This window comes from Petaurus breviceps, unplaced genomic scaffold, assembly GCF_028583685.1.
Source record: "Petaurus breviceps papuanus isolate PSGF00001 unplaced genomic scaffold, PetGlider_PUasm1.0 90721, whole genome shotgun sequence".
In the NCBI taxonomy this organism is placed as follows: domain Eukaryota; kingdom Metazoa; phylum Chordata; class Mammalia; order Diprotodontia; family Petauridae; genus Petaurus; species Petaurus breviceps.
In genome coordinates, this window is record NW_027187322.1 from 4726980 (window position 1) to 4747685 (window position 20706).

Below are 20706 nucleotides of genomic sequence, written 5' to 3' on the forward strand. Positions count from 1 at the left end.
GCGTCTTGTTGTCTGCTCTCTGGGACCTCTCAGGAGACTGCAGCCTGGGAGGCTCCCTTCTGCACTGACATTGCTGTAGTCTGTGTACATTGTGTTTCTCTCTTCTTGGTTCTACTTACTCCTCCCTGCATCAGCTCATGCACTCTTCCTACGATTCTCTGATTTCCTCATAGTCATGCTTCAGTAATTTACAGGTAAAGAGCTGAGACAGAGAGAGAGTAAGCCCCTTGCCCTGTCCTCTTCTGCTCACCAGCAGGGTGCTCAGTACAGGCGTATCTAAGAGATATTCCAGATTTAGCTCTAGACCAGCTCCCTAAAGAAGCTACCGCAGTCGAGCAAGTCACAGGATTTCCTACTACATATTTACATTGTGCTGTAGTCTCTTCAGTGTGCAACTATATTATGTATTAAAAAACAGTGTACATACCTTAATTAAAAATACTTTCTGAGGCGGCCAGGTAGCACGGCGAGTAAGAGCACCGGCTCCAGTGTTGAGATGACCTGGATATCGAATCCCGGGCTCAGACACTTAGCACCCACCCAGAAACACCTGGCCTTGTAACTTCAGCAAGTTACTTAACCCCAATTGCTTAGGGGCGGCCAGGTGGCTCAGCGAGTAAGAGCACGGGCTCCAGTGTCAGGATGACCTGGATTGAATCCTGGGCTTGGACACTCAGCACCACACCCAGAAATAACTGGCCTTGTAACCTTGAGCAAGTTACTTAACCCCAATTGCTTTAAAAAAAAAAACAAAACTTTCTTATGGGGAGGCTAGGTGGCGCAGTGAATAGAGCACCAGCCCTGCAGTCAGGAGGACCTGAGTTCAAATGCGACCTCAGATACATAACACAAAAACCAGCCATGTTACCTTGGGCAAGTCACTTAACCCCAATTGCCCTCCAAAAAGCAAAAAAAAAAAAAAATACTTTCTTGCTAAAAAGTGCTAACCATTATCTAAGCCTTCTGAGAGTATGACCTTTTTGCTGGGGGAGAGTCTTGCCCTGATGTCGATGGCTGCTGACTGATGGGGGGGAGGGGTGGCTGTGGCAGTTTCTTAAAATAAAGCAACAATCAAGGGTGCTGCATCGAGCTACTTTTCCTTTCACGAAAGATTTCTCTTGAGCATGTAGTGTTATTTGATAGCATTTCACCCCCAGGAGAGCTTCTTTCAAAATTGGGGTCAGTCCTTTCCAACCCTCCCACTGCTTTACCTACTAAGTTTCTGTAATATTCTTCAATATTGTTGTGTCTCTGGGAATAGGAAGGCCCAGGGCCAGGGGAGAGATGGGTAACGGTTGTTTGGTTTGTGGCGTCCCCAAAGAAGGACAACAGTAACATCAAAGACCACAGATCCCAGATCAGCAGAGCAGATAGAATAGTCATGAAAATGTTTGAAATATAGTGAGAATGACCAAAATGGTACCCAGAGATATGATGTGAGCACATGGCGCTGACAGACTTGCTCTGTGCAGGGTAGCCATAAACCTTCAATTTGTACAAACCTTTCCATGCCTTTTCCCCCCAAAATCTGTGAAGTGCAATAAAGCAAAGTTCAGTAAAATGAGGTGTTCCTCTATTGCCTTCTGCATCTGCCTTTAATTCTGTTCTACAAGCTGCTACCTTTAGATCGATGCTGGGAGTGGAGTCAGAAAAGTCTGTTTTCAAATCCTGCCTCTGCCATGTACTAACTAAGTACCCCTGGGCTAGTCACTGAACTTCCCTGAGGCTCAGTTTCTTTTTCTGTAAAAGGGGGGCACTAGCACCTACCTCACACAGTGAGTGTGAGGCTTCACAGAGATGGAAGGCACTTTGCCAGCCTCTGATGAATGAGTCATGGGTTTGGAAAGAGAAGCTTGAGTACTCCGAGAGGTCCCTAGAAGTGTGGTTCCATTTGTACCATCTCATTTTTAGAGGGCCATGGTTTAAGAAGGACGTTGACAGACTGTAGAGAGACCGAAGAAGGTCCCTCTAGCATGGGGAAGGGCCTGCCTGTCACACCATACATAGGAGCATCAGTTGGAAATGGGAATTCTTAGTTGGGGAGGAGAAGGCTGAGGCAGGGGGGAGTGCATGAGATCTGTCTCCAAGTAAATGAAAGGCTGACACATAGAAGAGGGATTTTGTTTTTTCTGCTTGGCTCCAAGGGCAGAACTAAGAACAATGGGGTAGAAGAGGGGCAAATTGATGCTTGATGTCAGGAAACCCTTTCCAACAATGAAGAGGCCTCAGTGGCCTCTGAGCCCTCCTGGAATTCTGTGCTGAGTTGAGGATGTGACAGACCCAGAATAGAGACAGTGCATCATCACAGAACAGGCCCCAGATTTGGGATTTGCCTCAGTGGGCTTGATTCTAATGTTCTGGCTGATCATCTTTGTGACTTTGGACAGGTTGGGTCCCTGTCCTGCCTCAGTTCCCTATCTGCCCAGTGAGAGGATTGGATTAGATCCTCCCTCTCCAAGGTCTCTTTTGTGATGGTCAGAGGAGGTCCCAGGTAGCTCCCAAGATGCTAAGAACTTGTAATCTCTGAGAAGTCAGCTGCCAATCAGCAGGCACTTTATTAAGTAGCTGTTTTATTACAGGTAGCAGCTATGCTGGTGACACAGAGACAAAAAACAAACCAGGCCCTGCCCTCAGGGCACTTACATTCATTCCATGAGGGAAAACAGTAGCTACCTTGTTTGTCTAAGTAGGTACAAGATATTTACAAGTCTGCACTGGGGAAGCCACACTCCCCCAGGACCCTTAACGTCGCTCCTGGTTGCAGGCAGATGCATTCCATTGTGAGTGGCAACCCCTGTAGCATGTGGGAAGCTTCCAGGAGCCTTCCTAGGCTGCCTGGCTTCCTCTGGCCCCAGGGAAAATGAGTAGTCCTGGCCATGGGGGACAGGAGGCCAGGAGGCTCCCTTTTCCAAGTTGTGCATGAGGACTGGCTTGGCCTGGAGATGGCTGCCCGTCCATCGTCCAGCTCCTGGGGCTACCCCTGGGGCTGAGGGGCTCTGGGGACCTCCTCGAGGCCAGAGTTCGCTTTGCACACCCTTCACCAGCCAGAGTGTGGGCCTGGGCCAGAACCTGGCTTGGCCCTGAGCTTGAGCTGCTGCTGCTCCCAGGTTCCGATCAACAAGAGGGTGAAATCCAAGCCTCTCCTCCCAACTCAAAATGTCAAGGCCCCAAAATAACTCCAGACCCGGGCAGTTTACAAAGTGCCATCCTGCTCCCTCCAGGAAGGCCGCCTTCGGAAGTTGCCCTTCCTTCATGCCATCTGCCTGGCCCGGCCCACTCTGCCGGGCAGACGGGTTCCCTAATCGTGGCCTGCCTGGTTCTGAGGCTCTTGCTGAAGGGAACCCACAGGCATCTGTTATGCAACAGGGGCCAAAGGAATGTGAGTCATGTCAGAGCCAGAGTCCAGGGAGCTTGCATTTTTCTGGTCTTGGGCTTGGCTTGAGTGTTCCTGTCCCTGTCCCCAGATTGGGCCTCCTGTCTAGGCAGAAGAAGCTGTCTCTCAGCTTCACATCCAGGCTTCCTGGGAAGAGAAGCAGACTGGTAGACACCCCCCTCATCCCTGGCAAGAGGGAGAGGAGCAGAGGTTCTACTTTGGAGAACAAGGCCTAAAGCTCAGAGCAGGAGAGCCTTCCAAGGCCCCCAGCCCCTCTGCGCCCCCATTTTGTAGGTCAGGAAATGGCAGCCCAGAAGGGGAAAGGGCTGGCCTCAGGTCACACAGCTCCTAAGTAGCAGGAGGAGATTTGGACCCAGATGTTCTGGCAGGAAGTCCTACACCTCCCGCTTCCCTGGCCTGCTTCTCTTTCACCTGGGCACCACGACTGTCACAGCTGGGGTTCCTGGGGTCAGGCTGTGCCCAAGCAGGCCTGTCCTCCACTGTAGACTGTCCCCAAAGGGCAGTCAGTCAGCAAGGACACCTACTATGTGCCAGACACTCTGCTTAGCATGCAAACCTGGGCTTGTCCTCAGGGAGCTCATAGTCTAAGGGTAAGTGGGCACACAGGCCCTGGTCAGAGGCCCAGGTGACTCAGTGCCCTCTCAGGGCAGCCCATTCCACTTGGGGAAGGGCTCATTATGAGCAGGTTCTTTGATCCTCCAGCCTCCTAATTTTGCCCTCTAGGGACAAGCGGAATTGTCTCTTCCCTGCTCTAGGGAGGCCCCAGGGTCAGAGGGCAGGGCCCCAAAGAGCGCCTCTAGCACTCCCCTGGGCCTCAGTATCCTTTTCTGTAAAATAAGGGAGTTGAGCTAGACAGCTTGTTGAGGTCCCTTCCATCCCATGATCTTTAATCTCTCTGGGTCTCAGTTTCCCCATTTGTCAAATGAAGGGTTGGACTGGATGGCTTCTGAGGTATCTTCTAGCCCTCATTCAGCTAGGTGGTGCAGTGGATAGAAGTAGACCTGAAGTCAGGAAGATATGAGTTCCAGTCTGGCCTCAGGTATTTACTAGTTGTGTGACCCTGGGTAAGTCACTTTACTTCTGCCTTCTTCAGTTTCCTCAGCTGTAAATTGGGGACAATAATAGCACTCCCTTCCTAGGGTTGTTGTGAGGTCCAGGTAAGGTAATGTCTGTAAAGCACTGAGCACAGTGCCTGGCACATTGTGTTCAGCCCTTCATGACCCCATTTGGGGTTTTCTTGGCAGAGATGCTGCAGTGTTGGCCATTTCCTCTCCAGTTCATTTGACAGATGAGGAAATTGAGGCAAACAGGGTGAAGTGACTTGCCCAGGGTCACACAGCTAGTGTCTGAGGCCAGATTTGAACTCAGGAAGCTGTCTTCCTGCCTCCAGGCCTGGCGCTCTGTCCACTGTGGTACCACCTCGCTGCCCACCCGGTACACAGTGGTCGCCGAATAAATGCTCATGTCTCCCTCCCTCTATTTGTGATCATGTCTCCTTTCACTTGAGAAGAGCTGTCGCCTTTATTTTGTATGCGTCCTGTTCCTTGGGTTCACGGCAGGCTCCTGGATGGCAGGGACTGGCTTCCTGTCTCATCTTTATGTCTGCAGGGCCTTAGTGACACCCTCTTGCCTCAAGGATAAAACACCAGCTTCTGGTTTGGGTGCTGAAAACCTTTCCTAATCTGACTGGGCCCCTGTTCCAGCTTCTAACCCAGCCTCCGAGCCTTCATACACACCTCCTCTTTGTTCCTTCCACATGCCTTTCCATCTTCTTCCCTTTACACAGTGCCTGGCACACAGTAGATGCTTAATAAGTGTGTACTGATGGATTGATTCCCTGCCCCTGCAAGGCAAACCAACCCCCCTTCCCTTCATCTCTTGGAATTGTACCTCCCTCCCCCCCTTTAAGACTCAGTTCCAAAGCCACCTCTTTCAAGAGATGTTACTGGAATTCCCTGATTACTAATATCCCCCCAACCAAATGACTTTGTATTTCTTTTTTTTCTGATTTCCATATTATGTGTATGTTACATGCTGCATCCCCTCAATAGAGTGTAAGCTCCCAGAGAGCAGGACTAGTCTCTTTGTTTTTGTGTCTCTAGTGCCCGGCATTGTGTCTGGCACACAGCGGGTACCTTTAAAATACTTGTTAATAGATTGTTCTCATCACCGGTGACCCTACTAAGTGCCTGGCAGGAGCACAGGACCTGACCATGGTGCTGATCCTCCTCTCCTCTGATGGGACCTTCCAGAGCTCTGTCTTCAATCTCTGTGCCACCTTCCAGGCTTTCTCTGGTGTGCAGGTTAGACAATTGGGGATGTGTTGTGCCACAACTGAACCAGAAATGAACAAGATATTGGAAACTCCCAGAGTAATGCTAGCCCACAGTTCTGTCACACCCTTGGGTTCACAAAGTTCTCTACACCCATCTGCTCATTGGCTCCTCCAAATACCCCTGGGTGGGGGTAGATGATGCAGATCTCATCCCCCATTTTACAGAAGAGGGATTGAGGTGAAGTGACTTCTTCAGTGCCACACAGTTGATAACCAAGGCAGTATTTGGACTAGGTCAGCAGACTCCTAAAAGAGGAAAGGAAGGTGGAGGTGAAGAGCAATTTGGGGGGCTGACAGCGTTGAACAGGGTTAGCCCAGTGGACTGGTCCATAAAAGTGATGGAGAGGGGAGCAGGGACCAGGAACTCTGCATTGCCAGGGATTTCTGTTGGAAGAAAAGAGCAAGATGGGCCACAGATCAGATGTTTTTATTTCTTTCTGTAGAAGAAAACACCTTCTTGAAGCCCCTCACTGTTTGCCAGGGGAAATATTGCCATAGAATGAGGGTAGAATGAAATGATCTGTAAGTCGATCAATCAACAGACATTTGGTATGTGCTTACTGTATGCCCAGTGCCGTGCTACAAAGTGCCAGGGGATTCAAAGATAAAGTGAAAATAGCTTCTCCCCTTAAGGAGCTTACTTTCAAATGAACCCCTCCTAACCCTAAACACCACGATCCCAAGGGGTGGTGAAAAGTCCTGTTGGGTTTTAACAACATTGGATTGAGAAGGGAGAATGGGGAGGTTAAAGTGGCAGTTAACAGGTAAGTCAGATTACCAGGATCCAAAATGAAAAGGACAATGAACAGCAAATTCAGAAGAAAGATATTGTTTGAAGCAATTTGATCCAAGCAATAAATCAACAACTTAAATAAATGAATATTTACAAGAATATAAAGTACCTGAAATAACAGAACAAGAAATAGGGAATTTAAACATCCACATTTCAGAAGAAGACATGGAAATACCTGTATGAATAGATCAATAGATGCAGAAAAATCTATTTCTGTTAAAATACTAAAAAAAGAAGGAATGAATGAACCTTTTGTTAAAATGATAGGTAGTTTTTATCTAAAAGTAAGAGTTGCCACGATATGCAATGAATATAAATTAGAATCCTTTCCAATAAAATCTGGGTTGAAACAAGGATGCTCACTGTTAGCACTTCAGTTTGACATGGGACTAGAAATACTGCCTATGGGAATAAGACAAGAAGGAGAAACTGAGGGGATAAGTGTAGGGAAAGAAGAAATCAAATGATTGCTTTTATAGATGAGGTGATGGTGCACTTAAAGAACCCAGAAGACTCAACTGAAAATTAATTGAGACAATCACTTCAACAACTTGCAGGATATAAAATTTTGTTGTTGTTCAGTCATGTCTGATTTTTTGTGACCCCATTTAGAGTTTTCTTGGCAAAAATACTGGGGTAGTTGGCCATTTCCTTGTCCAGAAATTGAGGCGAACAGGGGAAAGTGACTTGCCCAGGGTCATACTGCTAGAGTCTGAAGCTAGACTTGAACTCAGGTCTTCTTGACTATAGGGCCAGTGCTCCATTCACTGCAAATTTAGGGCTAGGGTTGGGGTTCCACATAAACCATCTGCATTTTTATGTAACACCAATCAAATACAGCGGGGATAGATAACAAGAGAAATTCCATCTAAAATACTTACAGAATGTCTAAAATGCTGTTTTTAAACCTGTACAAGATCCACACCAGAACTGTATAAATACAACTGCAAAACACTGTTTACAGAAATAAACGCAGACCTAGACTAGTTGGGAAGATATTAATTATTTGTGTGTAGAACAAATGAACGTCACAAAATAACAATGCTGTCAAAATGTGCTTATTTATTCAGTACAAAACCAATCAAAATACCAGTGGATTACTTCATACAACTATGGCAATACTAAAAAGAGGGAATGAAGGTGTTGTGGCAGTGTCAGGGCTCCAAGCATCCTACACAGCAGAAATTCTCAATATAACTTGATGCTGGTTCAAAAAAGGAGAGATCAGTCAGTGGAATAGATTAGTTTACACACCATACAACAACCAGCCAATCCAGTAGTGTTGGATAAACAAAGACCCAAGCTGCTGGAAGGACCAAAACTTCTGGGAAAGGTGGCAGCACATGTAAGAGATTAGATTTAGGCCAACACTTCACACCTTATACCAACTCACACTCCAAATGGATACTTGGCCTAAACATAACAGGTCAAATAATAAACATATCAGAAAAACGAAACATAAACAAATGAGAAAAACATTTTAAAAGTTACCTCTTGCATCTATAGATAGAAGAAAAGTTCATGACCAAACAGAGGACCACAGAAAAATAAAATGATCATTTTGGTTACATGAAATTAAAAAGATTTTGCACAAATAAATCTAGTAAAGCTAAGTAAGAGCAAATGGAAAACGAATGGGGAAAAAATCAGTGCAACAAGTTTATCTGATAAAGGTCTCATTTTTCATTTTAAATTAAAAAAAAATTCAACATTCTTTTTGAATTTTGCATTTGAAATTCTCTCCCTCCCTCCAGTCCCCCCCTCGCTGCTGCCCAATTGAGAAGACAAATAATATGATACCCATTATAAATGTGAAGTCATACAAAACAAATTTTTATATTAGTCATGTTGTAAAAACAAAAATAAAAATAAAGTGAAAAAACATGCTTTAGTCTGTACTGAGTTAATTAGTTCTTTCTGGAGATGGATAGCATTTTCATTTTTCATCATGTGTCCTTTGGAAGTGACATGGATCATTGTCTTGATCAGAGTAGATAAAGCTTTCACAGTTGACCATTGTCGCAATATTGTTACTGTGTACAATGGCTTCACTTTGCATCAGTTCATATAAGTCTTCTCAAGTTTTTCTGAGAGTGTATTGCTCAGCATTTCTTATAGCATGATCATATTCCATCACAATTATGTGCCACAGTTTGTTCAGCCATTCCCTAATATTCCCAGTTCTTTACAAACATCACAAAAAGAGCTACTATAACTATTTTTCTACATGTAGAACCTTTCCCTTTGATCTCTTTGGGATAGAGACTTAGTAGTGGTCCTGCTGGGTCAAAGGGTATACACAGTTTTATAGCCCTTTAGACATAGTTCCAAATTATTCTCCAAAATGGTTTGATCAATTCACAACTCCACCAATAGGCATTCGTGTTCCTATTTTTCTATATCCTCTCCAGAATTTGTCTTTTTTCTTGTCTTTCATGTTAGCTAATCTGATAGGTATAAGTTGGTACCTCAGAGTTGTTTTAATTTGCATTTATCTAATCAATAGAGATTTAGAGCACTTCTTCATGACTATAGATAGTTTTGATTTCTTCTTCTGGAAACTGCCTATTCATATCTTTTGACTATTCATCAATTGAGGAATAGCTCTTACTTTTATAAATTTGACTTGGTTCTCTATATATTTGAGAAATGAGACCTTTATTAGAGAAACTTGCTGTAAATTTTTTTCCACCAGTTTCCTGTTTTCCTTCGAATTTTGACTGCACTGGTTTTGTACAGAAGCTTTTAAATTTACTGTAATCAAAATTATCCATTTTATGTCCTGTGATCCTCTCTATCTTTTGTTTGGTCATATATGCTTCCCTTATCCATAAATATGACAGGTAATTTTCCCTATGATACTCTAATTTGCTAATACTAAACATCACCTTTCATGTCTAAATCATGTACCCATTTTGACCTTATCATCTTAGCATATGGTGTGAAATACCTAGTTTTTGCCAAAGTCTTTCCCAGTTGTCTCAGCAGTTTTTGTCAGATAGTGAGTTCTTGTCCCCAAAACCTGGACCTTTGGGTTTATCGAACACGACATTACTGTGGTCATTTACTACTGTATCTTGTGCATCTATTCTGTTGTAGTGTATTACTACTCTGTGTCTTAGCTGGTATCAGATTGTTTTGATGATTATCACTTTGTAGGATAGTTCGAACTCTGGTACTTCTAGACTGTCTTTCTTCACTTCCCCCCATTGATTCTCTCGATATTCTTGACCTTTTATTCTTCAAGATGAATTTTGTTACGATTTTTTCTAGCTTTATACAATTTGATTGGAAAGGTACTTAGTAAGCAAATGAGGTAGAATTGTCATCTTTATTATGTTGACTTGGACTACCCATGAGCAATTAATATTTCTCTGATTGTTTAGATTTGTCTTTATTTGTGTGATGAGTGTTTTGTAGTTATGTCTATAGAGTTCCCAGGTATGTTTTGGCAAATAGACTCAAGTATTTTCTATTGTCTGCAGTTGTTTTAAATGGAATTTCTCTTTCTTCCTGCTGGGTTTTGTTTGTAGTACATAGAAATGCTGATGATTTGTGCAGATTTATTTTATATCCTTTAATTTTGCTTAAGTTACTGTTTTGAATAGCTTTTTAGTTAATTCTATAGAGCTTTGTAAGCATACCATCATATCATCTGCAAAAGTGATACTTTGTTTCCTTGTTACTTATTCTTATTTCTTTTGTTTACTACAAGTTGCTTTCTAATATTGCTTTTCTTGCTACTATTACTTTTCTTATTGCTGTTGTCTTATTGCTATAGCTAGCATTTCTACCATAATACTGAATAATAATGGTGATAGTAGGCATCCTTCCTTCATTTCATATCTTACTGAGAAGGCTTCTAGCTTTTCTTTACTACAGATAATGCTTGCTGATGGTTTTTAGAGCTTTTTTTGTGTTTCTATATACTATCTATCTATAGTATATATTTTGTATATCTACATACTACTTATCATTTAAAGAAACACTTCATTTATTCCTGTGCTTTCTAGTGTTTTTAATAGGAATGGGTGTTGCATTTTGCCAAAAGCTTCCCCCCTGAATCTGTTGATACAATCCTGTGATTTTTGTTGATTTTGTCACTGCTATGGTCAGTTATGCTTATATTTTCCTAATATTGAACCATCTGTAATTCATGATATAAATCCCACTTTGTTTTTAATTTACATACATACATATATGTATACACATATATCTTTTTGCAATATGACTGTAATTGCCTTGCTAGTGTTTTATTTAAATTTTTTGCATCAGTGTTCACTAGGGAGATTGGTCTGGTTTTGTTCTCCTTGGTTTAGGTATCAAAACCATATTTACTCCATAAAAGGAATTTGGTAGGACTCTAAAGGTCTCATTTCTAAAATACATACACAGGTGTGTATATATATGCATATGTGCATGTGCACATATGTACACACACGTACACAATGCATTGCATATATATACACATGTGTACATAAACACATACATATATGTCATTCCCCAGTTGACAAATGCTCTAAGGATATGAGCGGGCACTTCTCAGGGAAGAAGGCTTATGAAATATATGCCATATGAAAAATGATCCAAATTGCTACTAATTAAAGAAGGCCAGATTAAAGCACTTCTGAGGTTCTATCCCACACTCATAAAATTGGCAAGGATGACAAAACAGGAAAATCATAACTGTTGGGGGGAGTTGTGGGAAACGGCATTTTGATACAAAGTTGGTGGACCGTGAATGGGTCCATCCATTCTGAAAGCAAAACTTTGGATTTATACATAAAAAATTAGTAAATAGTGTGTGTCCCTTGAGCCAGCTCTACCATTGCTAGTCCTGTGTCCAGAAGAGATCAAAGAAACAGGAAAGGTCCTATATGTCCAAACATATTCATAGCAACTTTTTATTTTTGGTGGTGACTAAAACCAGAGCAACCACTCTGTAAACTAAGGGGATGCCCATCAATCGACTGAATGAGCTGTGGTCTATGAGTGTAATTGAGTAATATTGTGCTGAAAGAAATGAGGAAATGGCTGGGTTCAGAGGGACTTGGAGAATCCTGCGTGAGCCGAAGCAGAGGGAGCACAGAGAGCAGTTTCTGTAGTAACAGCACCATAATGGCCTTTGACGCCATTAGACACCATGAGCTATCCAGTGACCATCCAGGATTCCAGAGCCTGCCTTCTGCTGGACAAGCGATGGGCTTAGGGGCAGAACGAGACATGGGTTTTTGCATGCAGCCACCCAAGGAATTTGTTTTGTTTGACCGTGCATCTTTGTTACGAGGACTTTGCTTTTCTTTTTACAGTGAGGTGGGAGAGAGAAAATGCCCCTGTTCATTTCCAAATTTTAAATAGACGGTAGGGGAGGCGCTTCGCACATGGGGTGCTGCATTTACTAACAAGCCAGATCGCTGTGTTGGTAACTTTACTCCCCTTTCATGGATGGAGGGGATAATCAGTAAAATTTATAATATAAAAATGAAATACATTGGTAATTTTGAAAAAGACCAGAGCCCAAATTTAGAGGTAGAGGGACCCTGGAGACCATCTAGCCCTATCAGATAGAAAGGCATTAGTGTTGGGTCTGGAGTTTGTCCTTCTGACCTTGAAACCTGGCTCTGTTGCTCACTACCTTGGTGCCTTGAGCAAGTCACTTGGCCTCTGGGGACCTCAGTTTCCTCATCTGTAAAATGGGTTTGCAAAAGATTAGAGAAAAGGGGAATGTATCTATATGTACGTAAATGTTTATGGTCGTTCTTTCTATGGTGACATACAACTGGAAAGTAAGGGGGGCACTCATCACTTCAGGATCAGGCCATAATAGGCAACAAAATGAATGGTATCTGAGAAACTTAGGCAGGTTTATGTGAACTGATGCCGAGGGGAATGAATAGGACCAGAAGAACAACTGATACAGGAACAGCAACTTTGTAAAAACAGCTTCATGTACTTCCTGTATACCCAAGCTTGTTTCTACATACTTGTTTGCACATTGTTTCCTCAATTAGGCTGGAAACTCCTTGAGGTCAGAGATTGTCTTTTGCTCTTTTTGTATCTCCATTGCTTGGTGTAGTGCCTGGCAGGTAGTAGGCATTTACTAAATAATTATTGACTGATTCACTGACCTGGAAAGGCTTGAGAACTCTCATCAATGCAGTGGCCAACCACGATGCATACCGTCCCGCTCTGGAGACAAAGATGATCTACTCTGGCTGCAGATACAGTTTTTAAACGGCCAGTGTGAGAAATTGTTTTGCTTCATTATACATGTTTGTAACCAGGGTTTTGTTTTCCCAAGTGATAGGGAGAGGAAAAAAGCCTTGTTAATTGAGAAAAAATGAACCAGAAGTTACACTAAAAAATAAAATAAGAGGGTGGATGGCAGGCCTTTGAACCTGTGATTCTGAGACATTCTGACTCCAGTGTGTCACACTGTCCTCTCATAGGAGCATTATAGACATTTCTCATGTGTTTCAGTGTTGGCTCTCATATTTTAGAAAGTGGGTGAGATGCTGTCCAAGGTCCCTTTTGGCTCTAAATCCTGGTGATCCTTAAAATGGAGTCTTGAAGACTCTAAACCATTTTGCCTCTTGTCACTGACGCTGAGAATCCCTGGTGATTTCACATGGACCGCGTTTTCATCCTCTCTCCAGGTACATGTATTGGACAGACTGGGGTGAAACTCCCAGGATAGAACGTGCAGGGATGGACAGCAGCACGAGGAAAATCATTGTCGATTCTGACATTTACTGGCCCAATGGCCTCACGATTGACCTGGAGGAGCAGAAGCTTTACTGGGCAGATGCAAAGCTGAGTTTCATCCACCGAGCCAACTTGGATGGCTCCTTCAGGTACATTTCCCTTTGCTTGGGGTTCCAATTTTTTTTTTTTGCCTTTTGGAGGGCAATTGGAGTTAAGTAACTTGCCCAAGGTTATATGGCTTCCTTCCAATTATTTAGCAAGGATAGGAGTCAGCACGTGGAGTGGTGGCCTGAGAGCTGGTCTTGGAGTCAGGCAGACCCGACTCCAATCTAGACAAGGCACGTAATTAACCTCTCTGGGACTCAGCTTCCTCACTTATAAGGGGAGGAGGTTGGACCAGGCAATCTCCAGGGTTTCTCCTGGCTCTGGATCTGTGATCCCAGAATCACTGTCCTCAGGTACTTGAAGGACTGTGAGCCTTGTTCTTGGCTCTAGAGACCAGAACTAGGCTCTTACAAGTGTAATGGGCTACCTTGGGAAGCTGGAGGCTCTCCACTGGAAGTTGGGACTGTCAGAAAGGGGATTCCTCTTCAGGCTTGGGCTGGGCTCAGCATCTCTCACATCCTGCCCAGTCCAGTTTGGAGATTCTCTGATGCGTTGGATGAAATAAAAGTTCTGTCTCCCACGTTCCTGGTTGCACAAATATCTTAATGTGACTAGTTGTCTAAGTTCTGCAGATGTTGTAAAGCTTTACCAGTGAGGAGATTGAGGCTCAGAGAAGTTAAGTGACTTGCCCAGGGCCACACAGCTAGCATGTGTCAGAGAATTCCCAGCAGTCACTGGGGTTGGTCCTTTGCTTGGGTTGAAATGGCTGTGGCCTCAGGGTGATGGGTTCAGAGATCTCCTTGGTGACCTCCCTTTCCCTTTGCTGGCCTTGATGGTCTCCAGGGGAGCTGTTGCTTGTCCTTGGTCTGTTGCTAGCCCTTTAGTGTGACACAATGGGAGCTAGATGGCAAGTGTGGTCACATTCATGTTCAGAGGGAGCTGAATGTGGCCCATCCATCAAAGGGGCAGTCGACATCCCCACAGCTGGATTGATGGTATTCATTTCTTGTATTTGACAAACCAGGCAGAAAGTGGTGGAAGGCAGCTTGACCCACCCCTTTGCCCTGACCCTCTCGGGGGACACTCTCTACTGGACAGACTGGCAGACACGCTCCATTCATGCCTGCAATAAGAGAACTGGAGAAAAGAGGCGAGAGATCCTCGGCGCCCTTTACTCTCCCATGGATATCCAAGTGTTAAGCCAAGACAGGCAACCCTATTGTAAGTAGACCACACTTTCATTTTCCTTATTTCCATAGGCCAGGCTGGGATCTGGCCACAGTGTGGCAGGATGGAGGATGGTCATCTTTGCAGGGCCAGGGCCAGCCCCCTCCCCAGGCTTTCTGCAGGAGGGATGAGTGGCCCTCTCTCCCAGGACCCAGTCCTGAGGCTTGTGTGATATGTGGTCAGGGAACAGGATGGGACACAGAGACAATTCTGTGGTGACATGATCCTTGGTTGCAGGGACTTGAGGATCATTAGGATAGATGGTAATTAAATCCAGGGGAGCTGACAAGATCAAGTCTGAATGAAGTAGTCTAGAGGGAGAAGAGGAGAAAACCCAGGATAGAATCCTGAGGGACACGTTTGGGAGGAGGAGAAGAGAGAGAGAGAAAGAGAGACAGAGAGAGAGAGAGAGACAGAGAAACAGAGACAGAGAGAGAGAGAGAGAGAGAGAGAGAGAGAGAGAGAGAGAGAGAGAGACATAGAAAGAGAAAGACAGAGACAGAGATACAGAGAGAGACACAGAGACAGAAAGAGACACAGAGACAGAGACAGAGATAAAGACAGACAGAGAGAGAGAGACAGAGAGAGAGAGAGAGGAGAGAGAGAGAAACAGAAAGAGAAAGACAGAGAGAGAGAAATAGAAAGAGAAAGACAGAGACAGAGAAACAGAGAGATACAGAGAGAGACACAGAGACAGAGAGAAGAGAGAGACAGAGACAGATAAAGACAGAGACAGAGAGAGAGAAAGAGAGAGAGATCTGAAAACTTAGAGAGAAGAGAATGTCAAGGAGGAAAGAGAGATCATCAGAGCCCAAGGCTGCAGAGAGGCAAAGGAGAATGGAGAAGGGGTCATTGGGTTTGGCAACTGAATGACCATTGGTAACTTTGAGGGCAATGATGAGGTCTTGATACCAATAGGTTTGGTAGCTTGAGAAATCAATGGCATTCATTAAGCACTTATTATCGTCTTCTTAATGCCCACACCTGCCAGGTGCTATGGGGCAGCCAGAGAATCTTAGTATCTCAAGGGGAAGGACAGTGCCTGGGCAAATTAGAATGAGGAGTGTGGGTCTGTCTGTCCTGGGACTCCTGGGACTTTGAAGAAGCATCAGATGAGTTAGTAAAGGTGGAACTTAATGGACTTTTTTGATTTGATGTGCCTAAGGGAAGACCACCCTCCCCCAAAGGGAAGGTTTAGCCAGAGACTTCCAAGAGTGAAGAAAGCAGGAATGATAAAACAAGGGCCCAGTGGAAAAAAAAAAGAGAAACAGCTGGTGAATCCCCAACAAGAAACAAATGTTGGCTCTGAATGGAAGTTTCTTCAGGGCAGGGACCCTTCTATTTTTGTCTTTGTAGCCTTAGCATCTAGTACAGTGTTAGCTGGGGCAGTGAAATGAACAGAACACTGGGCCTGGAGTCAGGAAGACTAATTTTTGTGAGTTCAAATCTGGTCTCAGACACTTACTGTGTGACCCTGGGCAAGTCACCTGAACCTGTTTGCCTCAGTTTCCTCATCTGTAAAATGAGCTGGGGAAGGAAATGGCAAATCACTTCAGGATCTTTGCCAAGAAAATCGCCAGTGGGGTCACAAAGAATCAGATATGACTGAAAAAAGACTAAATAGCAGCAGTGTTAACTACTACAACAACGCACTCAGTAAATGTTTGTTGGATTGGAGTGAATAAGAGTCATCACTAACAACTCCTCTGTGGTGCCTCAGTGTCTCCCAAGGCCCTTCCTCACAAGAGCCCCATGAGGTAGTTAGGGATGGGTTAATACTTCCATTATACAGATTAGGAGACTGAGACTCCAGGAGGTGACTTGTGTAAGGTAACAGTGACAAGAGTCAGGGATACAGAGGGAGGAGAGTCTGTGCGTCCAGCTCCGATGTCCAAGCTTGTCCTTTCTTACAGTCCATACTCCTTGTGAAGAGGACAATGGTGGCTGCTCCCACCTGTGCCTGCTGTCTCCGAGGGAGCCTTTCTATACCTGTGCCTGCCCCACGGGGGTGCAGCTGGAGGACAACGGCAGGACCTGTAAAGCAGGTAAGAAAGAGCCCCCCTCGCTGCCTGTGGGGTAGTTGTGTGTCTCAGGTGTTGTGGCAGCCATGTGGCTGGCGGCATCTTTAGTCCACTTGAGGATGTCTCTTTCAGTCCCTGACTGATGTAGCCACGTCCTTGACCACTGCAGTCGATTTCGAGTTCTAATGTAAATCAAATTATGTTTTTTTCATTTTTCTCTATCAGAACCTTCTATGTGATGAAATTTGTGTCCAGCATCAACTTTCTTTTCAAAAGTAAATCTCAATTGTTATCTTTTGTTTTTGCATTATTTCCATTTTTTGGCCTGTATCCCTCCTCCCAGATACCCTTATAACAAAGAATTGAGAAAAACAAAACAAAACAAAACAGAAGAGGAAAAAGATTCAACAAAACCAGCCAACACATCCAAAAAATCTGTATATAGTACTTCATGCCTGTGGGTCCCCACACTGCAGAGGGGTAGAGGGAGGTATTTTCTCATACCTCTCCTTTGTGGCTCATAATTCACTTTAAGCACTAAACATGGTTTTTGAAGATGTGTGTGGGCAGCCTCATGGCACCAAGGCAGCTCATGCCTGCTCTGGCTTCCGAAGCGTCTCAGAATCACAGATTCTCATGTTCATGTCATGGGGTTAGGTGGTCAGTGGGGGAGGCAGCCCAGTAATGAGTCCAGGAGGCTGGATCTGGAGGCAGATGGCTTTCTGACTTCCTTCCTGGATCCTGAGTTCTGGACCTCCCTTTCCTCATCTCTGAAATGATCTGGTCAGATGAGGGGAATCCTTTGGCCCTTCCAGCCTGGGGTCTGTGAGCCCAGGGATCCTTCCCAGTCTGTGATCTGCGCTGTCTTGTCCTTTCCTGCCCATGCCCAGTATTTTCAGGCTTTCATTTGTTTTTTCCTTTCTTTAGAGCAGAATAGGAGATCTGGGTTTGAATCCTGCTCTGATATATCATAGCTGTGCATTTTTTAAATTTAAATTTTTAGAATAAATTTGATTGACATCACTTTTTTCATCGTCAAAAATTTCCTTTTATTCCTCACTCTCTCCCTCCCAATGAGTCACCCCCTATAACAAAGAATCTTATTAAAAAGAAAAAGAGGAAGAAAAAGAAAAAAATTCAACAAAACTGACTGAAACATTGAAAAAAATCTGATAGGGTACACAGAGATCCACACCTGCGGCCTTCCTCCCTCTGGGCAGGTCACTGAAGCTCTTTCTGGCCTCAGTGTCTTTGTCTGTAAAATGGAGGGAATAGTCTTGGCATTGCCTACCTCACAGGGCTTTTCTAGAAAGACCACCTGACTAGCACATTCAAGGGTCCTTTGGACAGATACATAAATGTTATTGATCAGTCATGCCCAAATCTCCAGCACCCCACTTGGGGTTTTCTTGGCAAAGACACTGGAGTGGTTCGCCGTTTCCTTCTCCAGCTCATTTTACAGATGAGGAAACTGAGGCAAACGGGGTGAAGTGACTTGCCCAGGGTCACACTGCTAGGAAGTGTCTGAGGCCAGATTTGAACTTGAGAAGATGAGGTTTCCAGACTAGGCTCTATCCACTATGGCGCCCCCTAGCCCCCCATTTCTGGGATTGCCATAACAATCCTAACAATAGTAACATAGTCATAATAGCTAGCATTTATAGATTTACGTAATTAGATTTGCATTTCAGGTTTGCATAATGCTTTACAGGGTCAGCCAGTGAGTAAGTGTCTGAGGCCAAATTTACACTCAGGTCTCCCCCCTTCAGGCCCAGCCCTCTCTCCACTGCACCCCTGATCTGCCTTCTTGCGGGAGTGAGTGCTCGCCTCCTGGTGACGTCTCCTACGCCCTTACTCAGCCTAGCTGGGCCCAGCCTTCAGAACTGCAGACGACAGTGGTGCCTCATGGAGAGCCTTGGGTTGGCTCCATTGTGTGTGTATGTGTGTGTGTATGTGTGTGCGTGTGTGCGCACACACCATGAAACAACAGGATGTGGAGTGGGCCCCACAGCTGGAGAGGCTGTGTTGGAGATCACGTCTGGCTCTGGGGGATTGGGCCATGTGATTCTTTCTTGAGCAACCCTCGAAAAGTTGCTGTCCTAGAAATGAACAGCCCTCCCCACCTGCCCCACCCCCAGCGGCAGACAGACAGGCCTGGGATAAAGCAGGTAAGCGTCTTCCCCTGGAGGAGGCAGGAGACCTGGCTTCCTGAGCTCCCTCATCTCTCAGAAACTATATTGCTTGTAATTCACTGAGAAGCCACATTGTGTGGTGACTTGGGAAACAGCTCATTTTTGTAGATGACGGAGTGTGCCTAGTGTCCACCCAAAAACTCAGAACAGTTCTGTTCTCCCCCAGTCCCCGCCCTGGACTGAAATAGGAGGGAGAGCACTTGGGAGACACTCTGGGGGTCTCTCGGCTGGGTTTGTGCTGCTCCTAGGCCTTGCCTAGACTTGGGGCTGATTTCTTGTGTGAAGGCTTTTATTTAGGGTCTATGACATTTGCTGTCGGTAGGACCTTTTGTTTCCAAAATAAGCATTGATTTCCTTTGGGAAGCTGAGAGCTACATCATGAGTATGCCATATTGTCATCTGGTCAATGGTGAGGTTATGGGGGCTTCATGAAAGTACAGTCAGGTTTCATCAAGACGGGTTAGTTTAATTGAGCTTGTTGTCATTAGCTAAGAAGGCTGGTGGTTCCTTTCGAATAACTTTTTTAAAAATGCCCACGGTACCATTTAGTCACTTTATTGTTCATCCTTCGTCTTTCATGGTCAGTGTGGTCTGAATCTTTGAGTCGGTGCGGTATTGAACGACCCTGGGCTGCTTGTGTCCTACAGGGCCAAGTTCTAATTTTTCCCTCTGAGGGTCAGGAAAGTCCTGGTTTTTCTATTAATAACTTGTCCTTTGGATAAGTCATTTGTACTCTCAAGGCCTTGGCTTCCCTACCAGAAAAGAAGAGGTTGGATGACAGCAGAGCTGGCAGATGTGGTTCACCAGCCCCTGTCGTGATCTTTAAACAATCAGAACAGATGGGAGAGGATCCAGAGTACCAGAAGTGGATAGACACATGTTCTGAGCCTCGAAATGAGGGGCAGGTGAAGTGTAAAGGCAGGTCTGGGAGCGGGGCTTCATTCCTGATTAAATTGTACACTTTCCTAAGAAAGGAATGAGTTGGGACATTATAAAAGATTTCTTAGAGCCAGGAAGACAAAATAGACAATTACTATTGCAACATCCATGGAAAGACTAGCTAAGTGTGTAGTGGAGGGAACGGTGAGCTTGGAGTCCTGATTCTGCCCCTCACCTGCTTTGTGTCCCTGGGCACAGGACTTCATCTTTCTCAGCTTTAGCTGGTCATCTATAAAATAAGAAGCTTGTTGTACTCAGTGGCCTCCAGGCTTCCTTCCAAATCTGAACTGACCATCTTAGGCAGATCTGGGGACAAATCTTAGGGATAAAATAATAGGAATAAAACGCTTGCTTTAAAGAAGACATGCAGGGAGGCACTTCTCCCATTTCTTTGCACAGGTAGGAGGATTCTGGATGAGGAACATTGTCTGTAAAGTCAGACTTTTTTGAAATGTGTTTAATTTTGCTGAAATATTTTTTCCTTTTTTAATTTAAATTTTGGGATAAGGGATGGCTCTCGGTGGGGGAGCTGTATTGGGATTACAGGTAAAATAAAAGAAAGTTATCTTGTGATATTATTTGATATGATATCTAAATATTCAAAATATATTTAGAAAAGAAGCTGGCTAAGGGCCAGCTGGCCTGGTTTCCTCAAAGAAGTCAGGTGAGGGCTGCCATAACTTCTCTCTCCACCTGGTAGCTCAGTGTAACCAATCAGAAGAGTGCTATAGACATAGTTTCCCTGGGTTTCAGCAAAGGTTTGGCAAAGTCTTTCCTACTGTCCTTGTATGAGAGATGGGGAGCTGGGTGCTGAGGGTGGGGAGGCCGGAGAGCACTTGGACTGGCTGAATGACAGGATACAAAGGAAAACTGTTAATAGGTTGGTGTTAATGTGGAGGGAAGTCTGTGTTGGCCTGCTTGGAGATTTATCTTTGGTCCTGGGCTGGGGAAAGGAAGGAAAGAAGGAAGGAAGGAAGGAAGGAAGGAAGGAAGGA

The 20706-nt window shown here is 44.6% G+C and overlaps 1 protein-coding gene across 1 annotated transcript in view; it reads left to right on the forward strand.

The window, feature by feature from the left end:
- Positions 1 to 20706, forward strand: part of LRP5 (LDL receptor related protein 5) — a 138142-nt gene that overhangs the window by 49511 nt on the left and 67925 nt on the right. The window contains exons 3-5 of the mRNA XM_069066525.1: positions 13179 to 13376; positions 14357 to 14553; positions 16473 to 16604. Of these exons, the coding sequence (XP_068922626.1) occupies positions 13179 to 13376; positions 14357 to 14553; positions 16473 to 16604 (527 nt within the window). The remainder of the gene's footprint in view (positions 1 to 13178; positions 13377 to 14356; positions 14554 to 16472; positions 16605 to 20706) is intronic.